The 23,982-nt window shown below is 46.6% G+C and overlaps 1 protein-coding gene across 2 annotated transcripts in view; it reads left to right on the top strand.

The window, feature by feature from the left end:
- ints4 (integrator complex subunit 4) overlaps positions 1-23,982 on the top strand; it is a 72,111-nt gene that overhangs the window by 26,953 nt on the left and 21,176 nt on the right. For both annotated transcript variants that reach the window (XM_072477444.1, XM_072477443.1), the window contains exons 10-18: positions 4,745-4,919; positions 8,560-8,765; positions 10,862-11,004; positions 12,934-13,049; positions 13,525-13,658; positions 14,951-15,108; positions 15,929-16,022; positions 17,183-17,263; positions 21,829-21,959. In XM_072477444.1, the coding sequence (XP_072333545.1) occupies positions 4,745-4,919; positions 8,560-8,765; positions 10,862-11,004; positions 12,934-13,049; positions 13,525-13,658; positions 14,951-15,108; positions 15,929-16,022; positions 17,183-17,263; positions 21,829-21,959 (1,238 nt within the window). The remainder of the gene's footprint in view (positions 1-4,744; positions 4,920-8,559; positions 8,766-10,861; positions 11,005-12,933; positions 13,050-13,524; positions 13,659-14,950; positions 15,109-15,928; positions 16,023-17,182; positions 17,264-21,828; positions 21,960-23,982) is intronic.

The raw sequence follows: 23,982 nt of genomic DNA, 5'->3' as shown, positions 1-23,982 counted from the left end.
CCGCTCTAATGAGAAAAGGCCTAGCACCCTCAACCTTTCCTCGTAAGACCTACTCTCCATTCCAGGCAACATCCTGGTAAATCTTCTTTGCGCCTTTTCCAGAGCTTCCACATCCTTCCTAAAATGAGGCGACCAGAACTGTACACAGTACTCCAAATGTGGCCTTACCAAAGTTTTGTACAGCTGCATCATCACCTCACGGCTCTTAAATTCAATCCCTCTGTTAATGAACGCGAGCACACCATAGGCCTTCTTCACAGCTCTATCCACTTGAGTGGCAACTTTCAAAGATGTATGAACATAGACCCCAAGATCTCTCTGCTCCTCCACATTGCCAAGAACTCTACCGTTAACCCTGTATTCCGCATTCATATTTGTCCTTCCAAAATGGACAACCTCACACTTTTCAGGGTTAAACTCCATCTGCCACTTCTCAGCCCAGCTCTGCATCCTATCTATGTCTCTTTGCAGCCGACAACAGCCCTCCTTACTATCCACAACTCCACCAATCTTCGTATCGTCTGCAAATTTACTGACCCACCCTTCAACTCCCTCATCCAAGTCATTAATGAAAATCACAAACAGCAGAGGACCCAGAACTGATCCCTGCGGTACGCCACTGGTAACGGATCCAGGCTGAATATTTGCCATCCACCACCACTCTCTGACTTCTATCGGTTAGCCAGTTCGTTATCTAACTGGCCAAATTTCCCACTATCCCATGCCTCCTTACTTTCTGCATAAGCCTACCATGGGGAACTTTATCAAATGCCTTACTAAAATCCATGTACACTACATCCACTGCTTTACCTTCATCCACATGCTTGGTCACCTCCTCAAAGAATTCAATAAGACTTGTAAGGCAAGACCTACCCCTCACAAATCCGTGCTGACTATCCCTAATCAAGCAGTGTCTTTCCAGATGCTCAGAAATCCTATCCTTCAGTACCCTTTCCATTACTTTGCCTACCACCGAAGTAAGACTAACTGCCCTGTAATTCCCAGGGTTATCCCTAGTTCCTTTTTTGAACAGGGGCACGACATTCGCCACTCTCCAATCTCCTGGTACCACCCCTGTTGACAGTGAGGACGAAAAGATAATTGCCAACGGCTCTGCAATTTCATCTCTTGCTTCCCATAGAATCCTTGGATATATCCCGTCAGGCCCGGGGGACTAGTCTATCCTCAAGTTTTTCAAAATGCCCAACACATCTTCCTTCCTAACAAGCATTTCCTCGAGCTTACCAATCTGTTTCACACTGTCCTCTCCAATAATATCGCCCCTCTCATTTGTAAATACAGAAGAAAAGTACTCGTTCAAGACCTCTCCTATCTCTTCAGACTCAATACACAATCTCCCGCTACTGTCCTTGATCGGACCTACCCTCGCTCTAGTCATTCTCATATTTCTCACATATGTGTAAAAGGCCTTGGGGTTTTCCTTGATCATACCCGCCAAAGATTGTTCATGCCCTCTCTTAGCTCTCCTAATCCCTTTCTTCAGTTCCCTCCTGGCTATCTTGTATCCCTCCAATGCCCTGTCTGAACCTTGTTTCCTCAGCCTTACATAAGTCACCTTTTTCCTCTTAACAAGACATTCAACCTCTCTTGTCAACCATGGTTCCCTCACTCGACCATCTCTTCCCTGCCTGACAGGGACATACATATCAAGGACACGTAGCACCTGTTCCTTGAACAAGTTCCACATTTCACTTGTGTCCTTCCCTGCCAGCCTATGTTCCCAACTTATGCACTTCAATTCTTGTCTGACAACATCGTATTTACCCTTCCCCCAATTGTAAACCTTGCCCTGTTGCACGTACCTATCCCTATCCATTACTAAAGTGAAAGTCACAGAATTGTGGTCACTATCTCCAAAATGCTCCCCCACTAACAAATCTATCACTTGCCCTGGTTCATTACCCAGTACTAAATCCAATATTGCCCCTCCTCTGGTCGGACAATCTACATACTGTGTTAGAAAAGCTTCCTGGACACACTGCACAAACACCACCCCATCCAAACTATTTGATCTAAAGAGTTTCCACTCAATATTTGGGAAGTTAAAGTCGCCCATGACTACTACCCTATGACTTCTGCACCTTTCCAAAATCTGTTTCCCAATCTGTTCCTCCACATCTCTGTTACTATTGGGGGGCCTATAGAAAACTCCTAACAAGGTGACTGCTCCTTTCCTATTTCTGACTTCAACCCATACTACCACAATAGGGTGATACTCCTCGAACTGCCTTTCTGCAGCTGTTATACTATCTCTAATTAATAATGCCACCCCCCCCTCCCACCTCTTTTACCACCCTCCCTAATCTTATTGAAACATCTATAACCAGGGACCTCCCAACAACCATTTCTGCCCCTCTTCTATCCAAGTTTCCATGATGGCCACCACATCGTAGTCCCAAGTACCGATCCATGCCTTAAGTTCACCCACCTTATTCCTGATGCTTCTTGCGTTGAAGTATACACACTTCAACCCATCTCCGTGCCTGCAAGTACTCTCCTTTGTCAGTGTTCCCTTCCCAACTGCCTCATTACATGCTTTGGCGTCCTGAATATCGGCTACCTTAGTTGCTGGACTACAAATCCGGTTCCCATTCCCCTGTCAAATTAGTTTAAACCCTCCCGAAGAGTACTAGAAAACCTCCCTCCCAGGATATTGGTGCCCCTCTGGTTCAGATGCAACCCGTCCTGCTTGTACAGGTCCCACCTTCCCCAGAATGCGCTCCAATTATCCAAATACCTGAAGCCCTCCCTCCTACACCATTCCTGCAGCCACGTGTTCAACTGCACTCTCTCCCTATTCCTAGCCTCGCTATCACGTGGCACCGGCAACAAACCAGAGATGACAACTCTGTCTGTCCTGGCTTTTAACTTCCAGCCTAACTCCCTAAACTTGTTTATTACCTCCACACCCCTTTTCCTACCTATGTCGTTGGTACCAATGTGCACCACGACTTCTGGCTGCTCACCCTCCCCCTTAAGGATCCTGAAGACACGATCCGAGACATCCCTGGCCCTGGCACCCGGGAGGCAACATACCTTCCGGGAGTCTCGCTCGCGACCACAGAATCTCCTATCTATTCCCCTAACCATTGAATCTCCTACAACTATTGCTTTTCTATTCTCCCCCCTTCCCTTCTGAGCCCCAGAGCCAGACTCAGTGCCAGAGACCTGGCCACTAGGGCCTTCCCCCGGTAGGTCATCCCCCCCCAACAGCATCCAAAACGGTATACTTGTTTTGAAGGGGAACGGCCACGAGGGATCCCTGCACTGTCTGCCTGTTTGTTTTTTCCCCCCTGACTGTAACCCAGCTATTCTTGTCCTGTACCTTGGGTGTGGTTACCCCCCTGTAACTCTTCTCAATCACCCCCTCTGCCTCCCGGATGATCCGAAGTTCATCCAGCTTCAGCTCCAGTTCCCTAACACGGTCTTTGAGGAGCTGAAGTTGGGTGCACTTCCCGCAGGTATAGTCAGTGGGAACACCGGTGGTATCCCTCACCACCCACATCCTACAGGAGGAGCATGTAACTAGCCTCCATCCCCTCTTACCTTACAGAATATAGCTGCCCTTTGGTCTAACTAGATCTCCGCCCTCCGACTCTGCTCCCAGCCAGCTACACTTTCTGTAAACTCCTGGCTCTCTTCTCACTCTTTGCGGAAATGTCGGAAACAAAATGAAAGGAGAACCTTACTCCCTCCTCGCCTAACTCACTTTTATACTGTGAATCTAGCCTCTGAAAAACTGGCCTAATCCAATTAATTAGTTAACAAGCTCCAGCTGCAAGTGCCTACAAGTAGAAGCCTGTTTAAAGCTGATTGAAAATTCACCTTCTTCTAAACCAAACAGCAACTTTTAAGTTAATTAACTAAATAAAAGAAAGACTAAACTTTAGATAAAAATGAAGCCTTATACTCCCTCCGTCACCAAACTCTCACTATCGCACTCAAAAAGCACCAAATTCAGCACAGTGCAAACATTCATCCATTTCTTCACCCAAAGCATGGTAAGAACGTCACAGAGAGTGGTTGAAGGGAATAGCATTTAAGGGGAAACTAGATAAATCTTTGCGGGGTAAGGAAATTAAAGGGTTACGATGGTAGATTTAGATGAGGAAATATGGGAGGAGGCTCAAGTAGGGGCTGGTTTAGCACACTGGGCTAAACAGCTGGCTTGCAATGCAGAACAAGGCCAGCAGCGCAGGTTCAATTCCCAGACCAGCCTCCCCGAACAGGCGCCGGAATGTGGCGACTAGGGGCTTTTCACAGTAACTTCATTGAAGCCTACTTGTGACAATAAGCGATTATTATTATGTGCACAAAGACACCAGCATGGGCTGGATGGACGGAATGGCCTATTTCTATGCCATATATTCTGTGAAATCCAATGTAATATGTGGGTCCTTGCTGTACATCCAACATCGTGACTGGGTCAACATCCTGAACTCTTTCCTTAACAGCACGGTGGGTGTACCTACACCACACTGACTGCAGCGATTCAAGAAAGTGGCTCACCACCACCTTCTCAAGGGCAATTAGAAATGGACGATAAACGCCTACATCCCAAGAAGAAATGAATGGTTATAAAGATGCCCACAAAGTGCTATGCAGCACTTTGTGGGCATCAACAGGATGTGAAAGGAACTTTTTAAAATCACGTTAGTTGGTGCGCTTTTTATTTTGTGAGCCCCTGAGATTGTAAACTGTGGCTTTCTGATTCTCCATGCAGAGAAAGCGCAGTGCCCACGAGCGGGCGAAGGAGCTGTACACATCGGGCGAGTTCTCCAGCGGCCGGAAGTGGGGCGACGATGCCCCCAAGGAAGCGGTGGACACCTACACGGTCAACCTGATCAACTCTGGGGCCTGCGGAGCCTTCGTTCATGGGCTGGAGGATGAGATGTACGGTAAGCAGTGTCACTCTCTGTGTGGATTATAAAATTGGTTTATGACATACCTTATTAAAATGATTCCAAAGTGGCTTGGAATATTTTGCAACGACGAAATCACTGTACCATTGCAAGCTATTGTCACAGTGTCAGAGGTGTAGCTGGGATGTTAAACTCAGGTGGATAAAAAAGATTCCATGGCCCAGTCAGCTTCTGTCTCTCTGGCAGTGTCGTCAATAATAGCTTATTTGCTCACTCATTCTTTTACTGTTTGTGCATCTTACAGAAACACCAGTGATTCCACTTCAACAGTAATACATTAGCTGTGAGGGATTTGGAGGATGTCACTGACTAAATTTCAGATTTACATTATTTCAGACCTGTTTATGAAATGCTTTAAGTGGTGGAAGTTATGCTACGGAAGTGCAGAAGGTTTTAGTTTAGACAGGCATCGTGATCGGCACAGGCCGAAGGGCCTGTTACCGCGCCATACTGTTCTTTGTTTAAAAAACTGATTAGATTCCGCCTGGGGCCGCTATGTTCAATTCTATTGAAAAAATGAAGATGACTGCAGGACCATCCAGAACTATTTGCTAATTTTATTAACATATGTAGGCAGCTTCCTGGTATATTAAGCATGTTTTAATATTTAGAAGCTGCTAATGGTGTAAAATTGTCTAAAACCTAATCGTGTCCTTGGAACAAGCATAAGAGCCTTCTCGAAGTTGTGGATGGGTGCAGCTGACAAAATCTCGACACTGATTAATCTAGGGGCCGGGGTTCATCGCAGAGTTTTTTAAACTAACATAAAACATCACGGAAACTCAGTGTGCACTTGAAATTCCATGATCCTTTCTGCTCGCTTAGCCAATTCTGGTTGAATCGCGCTGAAAGTAATAATGCAACCCAGAGAATGCTCCAGGCTGCTAGACCTATATCTCATTGCTTTCTAAGGAAACATATTTTTGGATATAAATTTATTTTCCTTTATTACACCGGGCCTCATTTTGTGGCCAAGCCAGTCCTATCACATTCCTCTACTGCAGAGAAGGAATCAAGGAAGAACTTTATATAACACTTTTGATGACCTCTGTATATTCCAAAGTGCTTTACGGCTGGTGAGATACTAATGAACAGGTAATATTGGCCTGAACGCTCCTGGTTTTCAGCTATTAATGCAATAGTTACCTCTCTTGAGAGGGAAACCAGGGTCTCACTTTATCATCTCGCCCAAACGACAACACCTCAGACAGTACATATACTTGTCACAGAGAGAGTGAAAGAAAGGTTCACCAGACTGATTCCTGGGATGGCAGGTCTGTCGTATGAGAAGAGATTGGGTCAGCTAAGTGCATTGTTAGAACTCCCGAATGAGAATCCCAACAATTTGCAATTTATAAGACTGTGAGGGAGGATTACTAAACAACAGGGGCGATAACACTGACCAATAGGTATCTTTTATGTTAAAACAATCTTTAAACAATCAATCACATTAGCAACACAGTAATAACTTTCAAATTAACAGTTAAAACAGTTCTTCAACTAAAGGGGAAAAAAACTTTAAATCTCTACCTACTCCACCACTATATATTCCAATTAAGCAATCCTATACAGTTCAAAAGCCACTTATACATAAAGTTAACAATCAGGGTTACTTGCGCCTCTGTGCAGATCTTTGGAGAGAGACCCTTTCAGGCTTAACCTGAAATATTCTTCTGTCTTGTGACAAACTGCTAAACTGCAGACAGACCTGGCTCCTCCCACTAATATGTCCCATGGCCTGCTTTGCTAGGACTAAACGCAATTCCTCATAAACTATCTACACACTAGGAAATCTCCTAAACTTAAAAAAATTCCATTAGCCATCCAAATGTAAACACGTAAATGGTTAAAATCAATGATTTTTTTCACCTTTATGACTCATTAATAACAGCTTTAGCAGACATACTGCCTGTATGCATTTGAACCCTGGGTTTTTAATAATATACTGTAACAAAATATAATATACAACAATTTCCTACATTTATCACAGTATTCATTGGAATTTAGAAGAATGAGAGGAGATTTCATTCAAACGTATGAAATTCTGACGGGGCTGGGCAGACTGAATACAGAGATAATGTTTCCTCTGCCGGGGGGTTTCTAGAACAAGGGGTCACAGTCTCCATGAGGAGAAACTTCTTCACTGAGAGGGTGATGAACCTGTGGAATTCTCGGCCACAGAAGACTGCGAAGGCCAAGTTACTGAATATATTTAAGGAGGGAATAGATAGATTTCTGGACTCGAATGGCATCTCGTGGAATAGGGAGAGCGCAGGAGTATGGTTGAGTTAGAGGACCAGCCATAATATTGATTGGCGAAGCGGGCCCGAAAGTGCAAATGACCTACTGCTCCCATTTTCTACTTTTACAGCCCTTCCTCAGTACTGCACTGGGAGTGCTGCCCTTGATTAGATATCAAATCTCTGGAGTGGCACTTGAACCCTCTGACTCCAAGGATAGATTGCTACCTGCTGAGCCAGGGATAACACCTAGAGCAGATTTTGTCTGGGTGTCCTGGTATCACAAAGGTCAGCATGCAGTTACAGCAAGTGATTAGGAAGGCAAATGGAATGATGTTGTTTATTACAAGGAGAATGGAATGTGAAAGTAGGGATGTTTTGCTTCACCTGTACAGGGCATTGGTGAGACCACATCTAGAGCACTGTGTTCAGTTTTGGTCTCCTTGTTTAAGACAGGATGGGGAGGTAGTAGCGTAGTCCATGGTATTGTCACTGGACTAGTAATCCAGAGATCCAGGGTAATGCTCTGGGATCCAATTCGAATCCCACCATGGCAGATGGTGAAATTTGTATTCCGTAACAAAATCTGGAATTAAAAGTCTAATAATGACCACTGTCGTTTGTCATGAGGAAATCTGCCATTCTTACCTGGTCTGGCCTACATGTGACTCCAGGCCCACAGCAGGTGGTTAACTCTTAAATGCCCTTTGAATTGACCTCAGTTCAAGGGCAATTACGGATGGGCAACAAATGTTGGTACAGCCAGCAATGCCCACACCCTATAAATTAATTTTTTTAAAGGATGTAAATGCATTGGATGCAGTTCAGAGACAGTTCACTTGATTGATATGTGGGATGGTGTGGGTTATCTTATTAGGAGAGGTGGGACATGTTATGCATTGGAGTTTAGAGATTGAGAGGTGACCTTATTTATGAGACACATAAGATCCTGAGGGGACTTGACAGAGTGGATGCTGAAAGTAAGTGTTCCCTTGTGAAAGAGACTTGTGAGGGGACACAGTTTAAAGAATAAGGCGTCTCCTGTTTAAGATGGAGATAAGATTTTTTTTGGGGGGGGTCATGAGTCCTCAGAACTCTCTTCCCTAGAGAGTTGTGGAGACTGGGTCATTGAGAGGTAGATAGATCCTTGGCGAACAAGAGAGTCAAAGGGTACTGGGGCAGGGGATCTGGATTTGAGGCCACAATCCGATTAGCCATGATCCTATTGAATGGAGGAGCAGGCTCGATGGGCTGAATGGCTTACTCCTGCTCCTAATTCATACGTTCGTATGGTTGCAGAATCTTGATTAAACGTTCTCTGGAATAGTTCCAATTTCCTGACGGTTTCATAGGGTTGCTTGTTCTTTGAACCACAGAGGTCCGTAATGCAGCCGTGGAATCACTCTGTATGTTAGCTCAGGCCTCCGCTTCTTTCGCTGAAAAGTGCCTGGATTTTCTGGTGGACATGTTCAACGACGAAATTGAGGAGGTGCGGCTGGGATCGATACACGCTCTGCGCAAAATCTCCTGTCACATCCGACTGCGTGAGGATCAGCTGGACACTGTGCTGGCAGTGCTGGAGGTGATCTTTCTTTCCTTTTCGTCCCTTGTCTCTTCCTTGTGCCCTTTGCACCACACAAGATGTCACGGAAGATACAGCACAGAGGAGGCTATTTGGACCATTCCAAGAGCTACCCAATTAGTGCCACTCTCCCTGTAGCCCGGTAAATGTTTTCCCCATCAAGATTTTATCCAATTCTCTATTGGAAGTTACGACTGAATCTACTTCCCTGTTGGGTAGCGCATTCCTGATTGAACCGACTCAAATATGTAACGTAAAAATCTCGTTGTTGTCTTTGATTCTTAAACCTTAACTCATAATCCTTGAATTTGTTACTGACCCTTCTGCCACTGGAAACAGTTTTACTTTGTTTATTCTATTAAAACCATTCATAATTTTGAACCTCTCCTTCAGATCTCCTCATGCACTTCCCTGCTCCAAGGAGAACCGTCCCAACTTCTCCATGTAATTGGGAATCCCTCATTCCCGATAGCTTTCCTGCACCCTCTCCAATGGCCTTGGCATTCTCCCAAAATGTGGCACCCAGATGTGAATGCAGGGCTATAGCTGGGGTCTAACCAGTGGAGTGTAAAGCTGCAACTCAGCGGGCTGGGTGTTTAACCTGCATTCTGGCCTCTTCCGAAGTAACTCGGAATCGCCAGCTCCAAACCTCAGCATTCTCGTGTTGTTCGGAACTCCTCCTCTCTTCCCATTTTATTCCCAACTCTCCAAACGGCATTGACTCTTGCTGGAATATGATGCTGAAGGCATCAGTAGTCCTTGCTATCTAACCCACATGGCCCGTGAATTGTGCAGCATATGGAGACATATCCTTCTGTTGAGGCACAATGTACGATTGTGAGTTGTTGCACTGTTTCCCTAATTTCCTTCAATCCATCATTGGTGCCTTCGATCGTCCAGACACCAACATCAGGAATTTCTTCTCTAAATAACTCTCTTCTTAAACCCAACCCTGTTTCTGTTCTTCTATCTCCTTATGTGTCGGATTTTGATTGATCATTCTCCTGCAAAGCATCTTTGGATGTTTTATTGCTTTAAAGTAATGATATATATGAATGCAGTTCATAGATTGAAATTTTATTTGCTGAATGTGTTGGCTTTGTGGGATTGCACCAGAGAATGGCCATGCGTTTCCAGGTTGAATCTTAATGTAAAGGCTTTAAAAGTTTGTTTTAAAAAAAATTAATTTGGAGTACCCAATTCATTTTTTCCAATTAAGGGGCAATTTAGCGTGGCCAATCCACCTAACCTGCACATCTTTGGGTTGTGTGTGTGGGGGGGGGGCGAAACCTACGCAAACACGGGGAGAATGTGCAAACTCCACACGGGCAGTGACCCGGGGCCAGGATTGAACCCGGGTCCTCAGCGCTATAGGCAGCAGTGCTAACCACTGTGACACCGTGCTGCCTTAAAAGGTTCAGTTAAATAGAACCTGCGAACTTTATCCAATCCAGTCATTCACCACCTGGTTGTTTAAGGTTCCGGCTAAATGGTCAACGCAGGTGGCATAGACCGGGCTGATTTTCCTTTCAGCGCTGAGATCTAACTATGGTACCTAAAAGAGTTTTACAGAGTAGATACTGAGAAATTACTTCCTCTGGCAGTGAAAATTCAGAGTAAGGGGGTAGAACCTTAAAACTAAAGCTAGGCTGTTCGGGGTAATGACAGGAAGCACCTCTGCACAACATCTGGAAAATTTCAAACCCCCCCCCCCCCCAATCCCATTCCCCCGCCCCATCCCATCCCCGCCAACACCAAAAAAAAGGTGTTGAAAATTTCAAAATTGAAGTTGATTGGGTCAGGGTATTTGGGGATATGGAACCAAGCTGGTTTATGGGGGTTGACACGCAGATCAGCCATGATGTAACCGAATGGCAGAAAAGAGTCAAAGGGCCTCATCCTGTTCCTGTGACTTTTCATTTCGGCATCACCTTGGGATGGGTAAGTAGTAAATATAGCTGATCAATAATCCAAGAACACCTTTGCTTTAGAATGGGGTTCAATGCACTAGGAATAGCAAAGTCATCCTGCTGTACCTCGAAAGAGAAATGTGCGATCGTTGCCCAGGGCATTCTGTTAACCGTTTCACTTTGCAGGACTCCTCACGGGACATCCGGGAAGCCTTGCACGAGTTGGTGTGCTACACGAATGTGTCAACGAAGGACGGTATTCACTTGGCTCTGGTGGAGCTTCTGAAGAACCTGGCAAAGTATCCGACCGATCGGAATTCCATCTGGAAGTGAGTCTTGCGCTGAGGTTAAATCACGCATGCCTGGCGATTTCCCGGGACAGCAACCTTTGTTCTTCAATACAGCAATTTTTGCTGAGAGAATTTTAGAATCGCGCCGTTGCTGGATTGGGGGCAGCGGCAAGATGCTTACCACTCCTCCATCTAACAATAGTAAGAAGTCTGACAACACCCGGTTAAAGTCCAGGTTTGTTTCAAATCACTAGCTTTCGGAGAACTGCTCCTTCCTCAGGTGAATGAAGAGGTAGGTTCCAGAAACATATATATATAGACAAAGTCAAAGATGCAAGACAATGCTTTGAATGCAAGCATTTGCAGGTAATTAAGTCTTTACAGGTCCAGAGAGAGGGGTAATCCCAGGTTAAAGAGGTGTGAATTGTCTCAAACCAGGACAGTTGGTAGGATTTTGCAAGCCCAGGCCAGATGGTGGGGGGTGAATGTACGCTGTCGGCCTCTTGTGGTCTGTGGAAGAGCCTCATTTGCCTGATGAATTCCTCCTGCATCTGTAGGGAGAGAAAAGAGCTGACGTTTCGAGTCCGATGACTCTTTGTCAAAGCTAACAGACAGAGAAAGTGGGAAGTATTTATACTGTGGAGTGAGAATGAAAGATGAGTCATAGCCACAGAAACCCAAGGAAACCGGGTGCTAATGGCCACATAAACCAAAGGGAAAGAGTGTTAATGGCAGTCCCCAGAGAGAACAGAAGATGTGAAAGGCCAAACAGCAGGGAAACTAACATCAGAGGATGAACTGTAGATGTTGGGGGGGGGGGGAGGTGGGGAGCAAAGAGGAGAAATGGTAAGGAAAGGTGGATAAGATGGGGGGGGGGGGGGTTTAATATATATTAAGAAAAACAAGAAAGAAATGGTATAAGACAGTTAAAATGAAATGGGATGAAAACAAGTGGGTCGAGGTGAGGTAGAGCTAATCATCTGAAGTTGTTGAATTCGATGTTGAGGCCGGAAGGCTGTATCGTGCCTAACCGGAAGATGAGATGTTGTTCCTCCAGTTTGCGTTGAGCTTCATTGGAACATTGCAGCAGGCCAAGGACAGACATGTGGGCATGGGAGCAGGGTCTTGTGTTAAAACGGGAAGGTCAGTGTCCTGAATGTCATCTTGGAGCCAATTCAACTTCAACGAACCCCACCTACCTGTGTTCTCAATGAGCCCTAATCTATTCCACCAGGCAGGGCCCGATGTGATCAAGATCTATTGGAAGTAACACTACTTAAGGGTGGTGGAAGGAGATTCAATTGTGAATTTCAAAAGGAATTGGATGGCTACATGAAAAGTATATACCTGATCAATACAGATCAGTCTGAATTGCAGAATGGGATTGAAGGGCTGAATGGTCTCCTGTTTTTACATTTATTTCTGAAAAGCTAGACATGTTGCTGCAGATTTTAATCTTGCCCTCATTAGGACAAACACAAGAATGCCAAATGTCAAACTATCACAACAATTAATGATACAGGAGAAAAGAATGCCAATTGGCTGGCAAGTCAACTCTGATTGGCCGAGATGCTCCCTGTTGCTTTCTCCAAGCCAATCAGTCAACTTGCCAACTAATCAACAACCGGCGCAGAGTCGACTTGCCAGTAAGCGGCACACTTTTCTCCGGTATCATTAATTGTCATGATTGTTTGAAATTTGGCATTCTTGTGTTTGTCCTAATCTTTTTTCAGCAATATTTACGTTCAGTACTACCGGACGACTGTTCCTATGTTTGTAAAAAGGAACAGTGGCAGACTTTGGGGAAAGACTAGGGGAGACTGGAAGTAATGGATAGCTCTTTTATTTGGTTCATGATGGACCAAATGGCCTCTTTCTGTATTGTTCTGATTCTCTGAGTACAGCACTATATCAATGATATTTGAAAACTTCTACTCTTATGAATTCGAGTGAATTTTCTTCTCCTAGATGTCTCAAGTACCTTGGAAGCAGACACCCCACTCTGGTGTTGCCACTGGTCCCAGAGCTGCTGAGCACACACCCGTACTTCGATACACCAGAACCAGACATGGATGACCCAGCTTGTATCCATTTTAATGTCGATTTAAAATTAATTAATTCTTTCTTCCTCAGCGGGGTTTTGATTCATTCTTTCTCTCAACGGGTTAACGTTACTAAAGTTTTCACTTTTCCTCAAATGGGGCATCCTGTGGGACTGTACACTGATGGACAAGTCATCCCGCTATAAAATATCAAGATCCGATTTAAACTTTGACGGTCAATCCACCTACTCTGCACATCTTTGGGTTGTGGGGGCGAAACGCACGCAAACACTGGGAGAATGTGCAAATTCCACAGGGACAGTGACCCAGAGCCGGGATCGAACCTGGGACCTCGGCGCCGTGAGGCAGCAATGCTACTCACTGCGCCACCGTGCTATTTTTTGTACTCTTATGTTCTAATGCTTGAATGAAGATTTATACAGGCGTGGTTGTCATCCCTCTAGAGTACATGGCCAAAGAAGGTTGTCCTCTGTTTCTTAACTCTATATTGTATTAGATATTGCTGTGCTGGTCCTGGTATTCAATGCTGCCAAGACCTGTCCTACTATGTCAGCACTCTTCTCTGATCACACATTCCGACACTATGCCTACCTACGTGACAGCCTCTCTCACCTGGTGCCAGCATTGCAGGTAAGTGAAACTGGTAGCAGCTGCAGAGATCTAGTCAGTGCATGTTGTGGGGCAGAGAGCAGAAGACCCTGGGGTCCTGTGCCCTACAATGAGAGATGTCCTAACCTCCAGGGAGGGTGCAGGGGTGTGCAGTTAAACTGATACCGGGGATCAGGTACCCAGGAGGCAGGAGTAAAGAAAACTCGGGAGTGTTTACACTGGAGCAGAGAAAGCTCAGGAAAGATATTATTGATGTTTTCAAGGTTCCTTTTACTGGGGATATGGCATTGCTGCCATGGATGCCTTTTATTGGCCATCCCTGAATGCCCTGGAGAAGGTGTGTGTGAGCAGACTTGAACAGCTGAATGTTTGGTACTGGGCAGCTTCAGAGGGCAGTTTAAGAGTTAAGCGCGCTGGTGTGGGACGGGAGCCACACACAGACCCAGACTTGTTAAGGACGGTAGGTTTCCTCTCCTTTCTTAATAATAAATTAGTTGGGTTTTTACAAAAACCTGGCAGCTTCATGGCCACTTTAACCACTCTTTATTGGCTTATTTCATTGAACTGAATTCACAGACTGTCATGGTAGAGTTATACACTGGATAAAAGCAAATTACTGCGGATGCTGGAATCTGAAACCAAAGAGAAAATGCTGGAAAATCTCAGCAGGTCTGGCAGCATCTGTAGGGAGAGAAAAGGGCTAACGTTTCGGGTCCGATGACTCTTTGTCATGTGAGCTGAATGAGAGTAAATTGTTTGGCGTAACAACATTCTCTCCAGTGGGGGCTGCAGGCTTGATTGCTGAAGCAGGATTCGATTCCCGGCTTGGGTCACTGTCTGTGCTGAGTCTGCACGTTCTCCCCGTGTCTGCGTGGGTTTCCTGCGGGTGGTCCGATTTCCTCCCACAGTCCAAACACAGTCCCACAGCAGGTTAGGTGGATTGGCTGTGATAAATTGCCCTTAGTGACCAAAAAAGGTTGGGAGAGGTTATTGGGTTACAGGGATAGGGTGGAAGTGAGGGCTTAAGTGGGTCGGTGCAGACTCGATGGGCCGAATGGCCTCCTTCTGCACTGTATGTTCTATGTTCTATTGTTCGAGGTGAATTGGACATTCTGAATTCTCCCTCCGTGTACCCGAACAGGCGCTGGAGTGTGGCGACTAGGGGCTTTTCCCAGTAACTTCATTGTGAATGTAAGCCTACTTTTGACAATAATAAAGATGATTATTCTTTTAGACGCCTGACTTGCAGAAAACTGCGCCACTCCTAACCCTAGCTCTTAAAAAGGAACCTAATCACTGTTTTTCTTTTGCAGTTGCCGGGCAGGAAGATGGTGACTGTCTCAGACTCTACCAAGCTTGCATTGAGTGAAGACTCTTCCCGGCACTTTGTGCAGCAAAGCCTTGACCGAGTTCAGAATATACAACACCTAGATGCCCAAGGAGCTCAGGATCTTCTGAAGTTAACAATCCGGTGTGAATTTCCAATGATACAATTGTATGATGTTTTATTTAAGCCCTCCGACCATGCTGACGTGTGTGTTGTTAGGGATGGGCATAAATGCTGGCTTTGCCAGTGATGCCCATGTTACATGAAAGAGTAAAACACAAGGCGTCTGCAAAATGGATTCAGACGCCAGATTTACAACCGGCACGCCACACTTCAGGAAGGATGCCGGTGTTTGCCAGAATGGAACCGAGGATGAGGGACCCCAGTTGCGTGGAGAGGCCGCGATTGCCCTTTACACCTTTCCGTGGCCGTCAAGTCCCAGAGTGGCTCTTGAACCCAGAGCATCTGGCAGGGATGTCACCCGTTCAGCCACGAGGGGGAAAGTAAATATAGAGAAACCGTTCCCACGAGTCGGAGGACTCAGAAATGGGAGGCAAAGCTTTTCCCGGCAGCAAGTTGTGATCTGGACTGTGCTGCCAGAAATGGGATGGGGGGGGGGGGGGGGGGGAAGTTTCAATCATAACTTTCAAAAGGGAATTGGATAAGTATTTGAAGAAGAAAACTGCACAGGGCCAAGGAGAGAGCAAGGGATTGAGATCAATTGGGTAGCTCGTTCAAAGCGCTGAAACGTGGGTGAATCCCCCCCCCCCCCGCGCCTCTCTAGTGTATGATTACAACAGCGGGTGCTGAGGATCATCCCGACGCTGCCGCCAGCCCTGACTGTCGTCCGCTATCTCGTCCCAGCTCTGGCAAAGGATTGAAGTTCAGAGCAGGACTTTGTTGACTCAGTTCAGGCTGTGTTAGTGACTCTCATTTTGATTTTTAACCTTCCTTCCCTAAACAGTGACCTGCAGCGACTGGGAGAGCTACAGCCAGAACTGGCGGGAATAGCGGAGTTTTCTGCCACGTACTTGGAGTGCCAGCTCCTCCTTATGAAGGTAGGGTGGCACATGCGGCGCTGAAATGCTGCTTTATTGTAACTCCACCTTCCTGCTGACGGACGCTTAAAGCCTGGAACTGGGAATATAGTGGTGGTATATAAGATAACGGATATAGAAAAGTTAAATCCGATAGGGAGCAGCTGCCGTTTGAACCGAAGTTGACAGAGCATTGTCTGGGACTCTGGATTATGAGTCCAGTGACATTACCACCACGTCACCACCTCCCTGTGGTTGAAAGGAGTCGAGGGGCAGGTCAGCCATGAACTAACTGAATGGTGAAACGGGCTGAAGGGGCTGAATGGCCTACTCCTGTTCCTATATATGATGCTGAATCCCTCTCTTGCTGACATCGTGGGTGTAAACTGGGTTGTCATCATGCCCCGGTATTGCTCGTGGATAAGAGAGTTTTACTCTGCATTTAATGTGTGCTGACTGAGACAGCGTTTTGGAAGATGCCGCGTACCTACCTGATGTCTCTGCTGTCATGCAGTCTGCGCTGAGATAACAAAATAATGTGTTCAGATAATTGACAAAAGTGTCAATTTTAACCTATTCCATTTATCAGCAAACTGACTGCTTCATTGATTTTATTTCTCTGCTTGATTTGAAATCAACGGAGTATAAAACTTGGGGAGGGGCTGGCGTTAAACCAGCATTCCACCCAATCCCTCGTGATTCTTACCGGGTGAGCTACATTTAAAAAAAATAAATTTAGAGTACCCAATTCATTTTTGCCAATTAAGGGGCAAATTAGCGTGGCCAATTCACCTACCCTGCACTTCTTTGGGCTGTGGGGGCGAAACCCATGCAAACACAGGGAGAATGTGCAAACTCCACACGGTCAGTGACCCAGAGCTGGGATCGAACCTGGGACCTCGGCGCCGTGAGGCAGCAGTGCTACTCACTGCGCCACCATGCTGCCCTCGGGTGAGCGAGATTGAAATCGCTCCCCAGGAATGCAACATGAGCCCTCATCTCTTGCGTGTCGCTCCATGTCTGAGTCCCAGCCAGGGGAATTTTTATTCTCCAAGAGTAGTGCGAGCGTATTTGGAGTGTGTGTGTTGCTGATAGCAGCTGTCAAAATACATGTGAGATCAACATGCTGCGGCGTTTCTCGATGAAGTGCAATCTGAAAGGCGATTTTATTTCCCCCACAGTCTCTTCAGGAGAAGCTGTGGAACGTGGCTGCCCCGCTCTATCTCAAACAGAATGCCATGGCCGCTGCTGCAGCTAAAAAGGTAAGAGATACCCGTTCGTGTCACCGACCGACTTCGCTTGTGCCTTATAGGCTGACGTGGATATCAGCCGTGATTCGGTGTGTAGCACTCCTGCTTCTGAATCAGACTTCCAACAAAAAATCTAGACTGACACTCCCAATGGAAAGAAAACCTTGCATTTCTATAGCACCTTCCATAACCACAGGACATCCCAGAGCGCCTTGTGGTCAGTGAAATAACCTTTGAAGTGTAATTATTGTTGTAATGTAGGAAATGTAGAGGGGAGAAGTCCTTCGCTGTGCTTCAGAATCGTGCCACTGGATCCTTTTCATCGAGTTGAGAAGGTGGAGCGGACCTCAGTTTTATTATCTTACTGAAAGACAGCATCTCCGACACTGCTGCACTCCCTCAGTGCCGCACTGGAGTGTCAGTCTTGATTTTTGTGCTGGACCATTAGATCATTAAACATCAGGAGGAGGAGGGGATGGGTGCCATTCGGCCCATCAAGCCTGCTCCACCATTCAGTAAGATCATGGCTGATCATTGTGGCCTCGAGTGCGCTTTCCTGCCTGTATTCCATAACCCTTGGCTCCCTTATCGATTAAATAACTATCTAAGTCAGCCTGGACTGAATTCAATGGCCCGGCCTCCACTGCTCTCTGGGGAAGAGAATTGACCCTCTGAGAGGAAATGTTTTTCCTCCTCTTCCACCCAAAATGGAAGCTCCTTAATTTTCAAACAGATCCCTCCATCAGTGAGGCGATCGAGTGAGGAGTGGGTATTAAACCTGTGCAGAACTGAAGTATCGCGAGGTGCTGTTTCTCGGATGAGAAAAACCTGAGCAGGTGAATTCTCCCCCTTTCTAATTTCATCGGAAAAAATATGTTTAAAAAGAGACGATTATGTTTTCTCCGAGAATTAATGCCGCATTTTGTTTCTCTTCCTGCTTAAAGACACTCAGCCAGAAAAAAAAAGCACCTGGTTGTTTTTAGTTTCATTTATTAAAGTATCCTTCTTGCCAAAACACGGCTGTGGGGGGCCCACAAATTTGGAACAATACAGCTGCGGGAAGGAGTGTGTTTTGTGAAAGGTGATGCTTCTGTAGATATTCACTAGAGGGAGCAACTAGAATATAGAAGTCAGTGTTCTGATAACTGTTGCCAACACTGATTGCTGCTGAATATCACCATTCCTTTAAGTGGTGTCACCTATGCGGAACGCGCTCTCTGATTATCTGTGGTGCACCAAGCTATCCCTACCCCTCATGTGCCTATCGCCCCTGTGCTCACTGACCCACATTGGCTCCCAGTCCCGCCTCAATCTTAAAATCCTCAACCTTGGTGGTCAAATCTCTCTTCCCCCCCCCGTGGCCTCTCCCTTCCCTATCACTTTTTAAAGCCTTTTTTCCAGGTTAAGGGAGTCGCCGGCTTGCCCATCCCTAGTTGTTCTCAGGAAGGCAGAGGTGGTCAGCTGCTGGCTTGAGCCGCTGTAGTTCATGTGCTGGAGGTACACCCACCGTGCTGTTAGGGTGGGAGTTTGACCCAGAGACGGTGAAGGAACGGCGATATATTTCCAAGTCGGGGTGGTGAGTGGCCAGGAGTGGCAGATGGTGGGGTTCCCAGGTATCTGTTGTTCTTGTCCTAGATGGGGGTGGTCGTGGGTTTCGAGGGTGCTGTTCCTGCAGTGCATCTTGTAGATTGTACACAAAGCTGCTACTGTGTGTCAGTGGTGGAGAGCAGTGAATGTTTGTTCAAGGGGTTAGGAGGGGTTATTGGGTTACGGGGATAAGGTGGAAGAGGGCTTAAGTGGGTTGGTGCAGACTCGATGGGCCGAATGGCCTACTTCTGCACTCTATGTTCTAAGGATAGCAATTGAGCGGGCTGCTTCATCCTGGATGGTGTCACGCTTCTAGTGTTATTGGAGCTCCACTCATCCAGGCAAGTGGATTTGTGCCTTGTAGATGGTGTAGGTGGTGAACAGGCTTTGGGGAGTCAGGAGGTGAGTTACTCGCCGCAGAATTCTCAGCCTCTGTCCTGCTGTAGCCACAGTATTTATATGGCTGGGTCCACTCCAGTTTCTGGTCAATGATAATCCCCAGGATAGTGGGGAATTCAGTGATGGTAATGCCATTGAATGTTAAGTTACCTCAATTACCTCCTCCAGTGATAGAGCCTTCTGAAAACCCTGCATCAATTCAGGCCTCTTCCACATGCCTGATTTTAATCATTATCCCTTTGGCTATGCTTTTAGCTGCTTGGACTTCCCTCCCTAAACCTCTCCAAACATCCATATCTCTCTCGCTCGCTCTCTATCTCTCTTTCACTCACTCTCTCTCTTTCACTCACTCTCTCTCTCTTTCACTCTCTCTCTCTCTCTCTCTCTCTCTCTCTCACTCTCTTTCACTCACTCTCTCTCTTTCACTCTCTCTCTCTCTTTCACTCTCTCTCTCTCTCTTTCACTCTTTCGTTCTCTCTTTCACTCTTTCTCTTTCACTCACACTCTCTCTCTTTCACTCTCTCTTTCACTCTCACTCTCTCTCTTTCACTCACTCTCTCTCTCTTTCACTCTCTCTCTCTCTCTCTCTCTCTCTCACTCTCTTTCACTCTCTCTCTCGCTCTCTCTCTTTCACTCTCTCTTTTTCACTCTCTCTCACTCTCTTTCACTCTTTCGTTCTCTCTTTCACTCTTTCTCTTTCACTCACTCTCTCACTCTTTCACTCTCTTTCTCTTTCACTCACTCTCTTTCACTCTCAATCTCTTTCACTCTCTCTCACTCTCTTTCACTCTCACTCTTTCACTCTCACTCTCTTTCACTCTCTATTTCACTCTCTCTTTCACTCTCTCTTTCACTCTCACTCTCTCTTTCACTCTCTCACTCTTTCACTCTCTCTCTCTTTCACTCTCTCTCTTTAACGCTCCCTCTCTCTGTCTCTTTCACTTTCTCGCTCTCACACACTCACCAGCTCTCTCACTCGCTCTCTCTCTCTCACACATACTCTCTTGCTCGCTCTCTCTCTCTCGCTCTCATTTCCCTGCGGAACTCCGTATAGCCAACTGCATTGTGCAAGGTTTTGGTTACCTGTCCCAGTGATTGACAGTGCATGTGTGAAGTGTTCTGAGATATTTTATTACATAAAAGGCACTGTTTAAATACAAGTTATTGTAAACAGCCCACTGGACCGGCCATGTGCCTAGGATGTCAGAGTCCCGACTGCCAAAACAAATCACCTTTGCCCAGCTCAAGGAAGGCTTCTGAACAAGTGGAGGATAAAGGAAGACGTCATGAAGGCTTAGCTCAAGAAATGCAACATTGATGTTAATGCCTGGCAGGCTCTTGCTCAGAAGAGACCCATTTGGAGGAACCTCCTGATTGAAGGGTAACAATTCATCAAGGACATCTGACGGCAAGTGGAGGCCCAGAAAAGGACCCTGAGAAAGGAATATCCTCGATCTAGAGTCCAAAATCAGCCACGCAAGAACCGACTGAACCCATGACCAGTAACGTGGAGTTTCTTAGGTAGGCCATCATACTCGTTAGCGAGTGACCGCTCGAGAAGATTGTAAACAGTCTAAAACTACCTCCTAGATCTTTGGGAGAGATTGGCCCAGATTTCCTGTCAGCAACGGAGTGGTTGCGCCTGCTGTTGACTGCCCACATTTCACACTGGGGTCTTTACACCTCCCTGTCTTGGCTGCAGCAGAAACTCAGCGATTTGGAGAATTGGGAAGCTCAGTGGCAAGTGCGATCCCAGCCAAGCTCTGCCCCCTTTTTAACATGATCCAAAAATTACTCTCCTTAAATTTTGTCTTCAGTTCATTGGCTTTTTTCCTGTTTTAAATGGGGCTGAACATGGAATTAAATACTGCATAATTCCCCCCGACCGTCCCTGCCACCTGCCCAACACTGTTCACCCCTTCCCCCGGCAATGTTAATTTCCCCCCCCCTTACCCCCAACGTTGAGTATCGACTGGTTGAGGGGAGACAGTCAGCATTGTGGCGGGGGCGGAGAGGGGAACGATGAGCAGGTGTCTGGGGAGCGGGGTGAGTGGTGTTGGGAGAGCAGGGTGTGCTGTATCAGGCTTGCCATGATGCCGGAGTGCTTTGGCACTCCAGCTGATTTACTTCAAGCTACGCTCCTGAGTAAATCTGTGTAAAAACCAGGGTAAGAATTGGTCTCTCCGGATAGGGTCGTGTGATCTCATTGTTGTCGGGCATCTCCCCGAACAGGCGGCGGAATGTGGCGACTAGGGGCCTTTCACAGTAACTTCATTTGAAGCCTACTTGTGACAATAAGCGATTTTCATTTCAGCCTGGGCAGGAAAACTGATAATCGGAAGTTTAAACTTCCTGCTTATACCGCATCACGGCTTCCTCAGGAAATCCTATATTCAAAAGAAATCCCATTCAACAGCATGTTCTTTGACCTACTCTCACTTTCTCCCCCTCTCTCTCTCTCCCGGCCCGTCTCTCCTTCTCTCTATTTCTCCCTCTTCCCCCCCCCCCCCCCCCCCCCCCCCCCCCCCCCCCCCCCCCCCCCCCCCCCCCCCCCCCCTCCCCATGCTCTGTCTGTCTCACTCTCTCTCCAGATTCTAGAGCACACCTATAAGCTGGAGTTTTTGTACAGTGGCCTGGAGAGCAGACATGTTGCGATCATCCACCATATGCGTCTTCAAGCTAAAGCCCTGCAGCTCATTCTGACCGCTCGCACGACCAGAGGGTAAGGAGGTGCCTTTGAAATATGTCAACCGTGTCTGATGGAATACTTTGGGGCATTCAACAAATTGCCTCATCTTTTATAGACGGGGTTAGAACATGGAATTAATTCACTAGCAAGTAGATTGTTTGTGGGGAATAGGTGATGTACCGTCAGTTGCCACGAGACGAGAATGGTGGAACAATCGAGGCTTTATTGAACAAGATGTTGTGCCTGCTGTAGCTGGAACCAGAATGGCTGCAGCGCAGGAGAGCAGACACTTTTATACTCTGCCTACTGGGCGGAGCCAGCAGACAGGAATTTACCATCGTACATCTAATATACGGGCAGTGCCGTAATACATATAATATACCTCTAGTGGTGTTCACCACAATAGGTTCAAGGGGAAAGCTACCTAAGTATTGTACAAAAAAATATGTAGCATTTACAGTATAGTTCCAGGCCATGCCACCCAACTGGCCTGCTCCCACCCTCTCTCCATCTCCCCCTACCAGCATATCCTCCTATTCCTTTCTCACTTGTGTTTATTCAGCGTCCCCTTAGATCTACTATTCACCACAACCACTCCCTGTGGTAGCGGGTTCCACATTCTCACCGTTCCCTGGGTTAGGTTCCTCTGAATTCCTCACTGGATTTATTGGACTGTTTATATTGACGGTCCCTAATTGTGCTCGGCGTCACAAATGGTCTACTTCATCAAGTCCTTTTGAAAACCGAGAGACCTCGAACAGGGGGAGATGGTTCTGCAGTGGTGATGCCACTGGACTAGTGATCCAGAGGCCCAGGCTCTGGGGGTCACGGGTTCAAATCCCACCAGGGCAACTGGCGAAATTGAAGTTCAACAAATAAACGTGGAATGGAAAGCTGGTCTCAGTGACGCTGATCATGAAACTATCGTTGATAGTTGTAAAAACCCATCTGGTTCACTAATGTCCTTTAGGGAAGGAAATCGGCCGTCCTTACCCGGTCTGGCCTACACGTGACTCCAGACCCACAGCAAAGCAGTTTACTCTTAACTGTCCCCTGAAATGGCCGAGCGAGTCACTCCGTTCAAGGGCAATTAGGGATGGACAACGAAAGCTGGTCCAAACAGCGACACCCCATCAAAGATTAAAGAAAAAAATCGGTTCACCCCCTCTGACTTTCCTCTTTCTAGTTGCTATATCTTGCAGAAGAACAATGATCACTGCTTGAAGCTATCTCACTCAGAAACATCTCAAGGCCATGGACGCTTCATGTTCATGTTTTCTATGGAACAGAGGAGACTGAGATTTTGTTGGGGTGCACGCAATTCTGCGGGACCTAGATAGATTACCGAGGAAGGATCTATTTCCCTTAACAAGCAGGTCAATGCCAGTCATAGATATTGAAAACAAAGTGCTGGAACACTCAGCAGGTCAGTCAGCATCTGTGGAGACAGAGGCAAAACTTAACGTGTCCGGTCATGACCTTTTGTCAGAATGGCAACCAGACAGATTAAAGCCATTTGACCCGTCAGCTCTGTGCCTGCTCTCTGTAAGAGGAACTCGGCCAAGTCCCACTACCACATAGCTCAGCCATTTCCTTCCCTTCAGGCACTTATCCAATTCCCCTTTTGAAAGCCACGATTGAAACTTAACTCCACCACACTCACAGGTGGTGCTTTCCAGATTTAACCACTTGCTGTGTGTAGGGGTTTCCCCCTCGTGTGACCATTGGTTCTTTACGATCATCTTATATCGGGTGACTTAATGGTTCTCGACCCTTCCATCAATGGGAACAGTTCCTCCCTATCTCCTCCGTCCAGACCACTCATGATTTTGAATACCTCTATCTTGACTTTCTCTCGCTGTTCTGTTCGAGCAGCAGCTTCTCCAGTCCATCCATGTAACGGTGGTCCCTCTTCCCTGGAATAAAAAAGAAAATGCTGGGAACACTGAGCGGGTCAGGCAGCATCTGTGCACCGAGAAACCCGAGTCAGCGTTTCAGCTCAATGACCTTTTTATCATTTCCTCAGCATAGAATCATAGAAGTTACAGTGCAGAAG

Source organism: Scyliorhinus torazame, chromosome 15, assembly GCF_047496885.1.
Source record: "Scyliorhinus torazame isolate Kashiwa2021f chromosome 15, sScyTor2.1, whole genome shotgun sequence".
NCBI lineage: Eukaryota > Metazoa > Chordata > Chondrichthyes > Carcharhiniformes > Scyliorhinidae > Scyliorhinus > Scyliorhinus torazame.
Note: the sequence above shows the minus strand (reverse complement) of the source record. Positions and strands in the feature narration are given on the sequence as shown.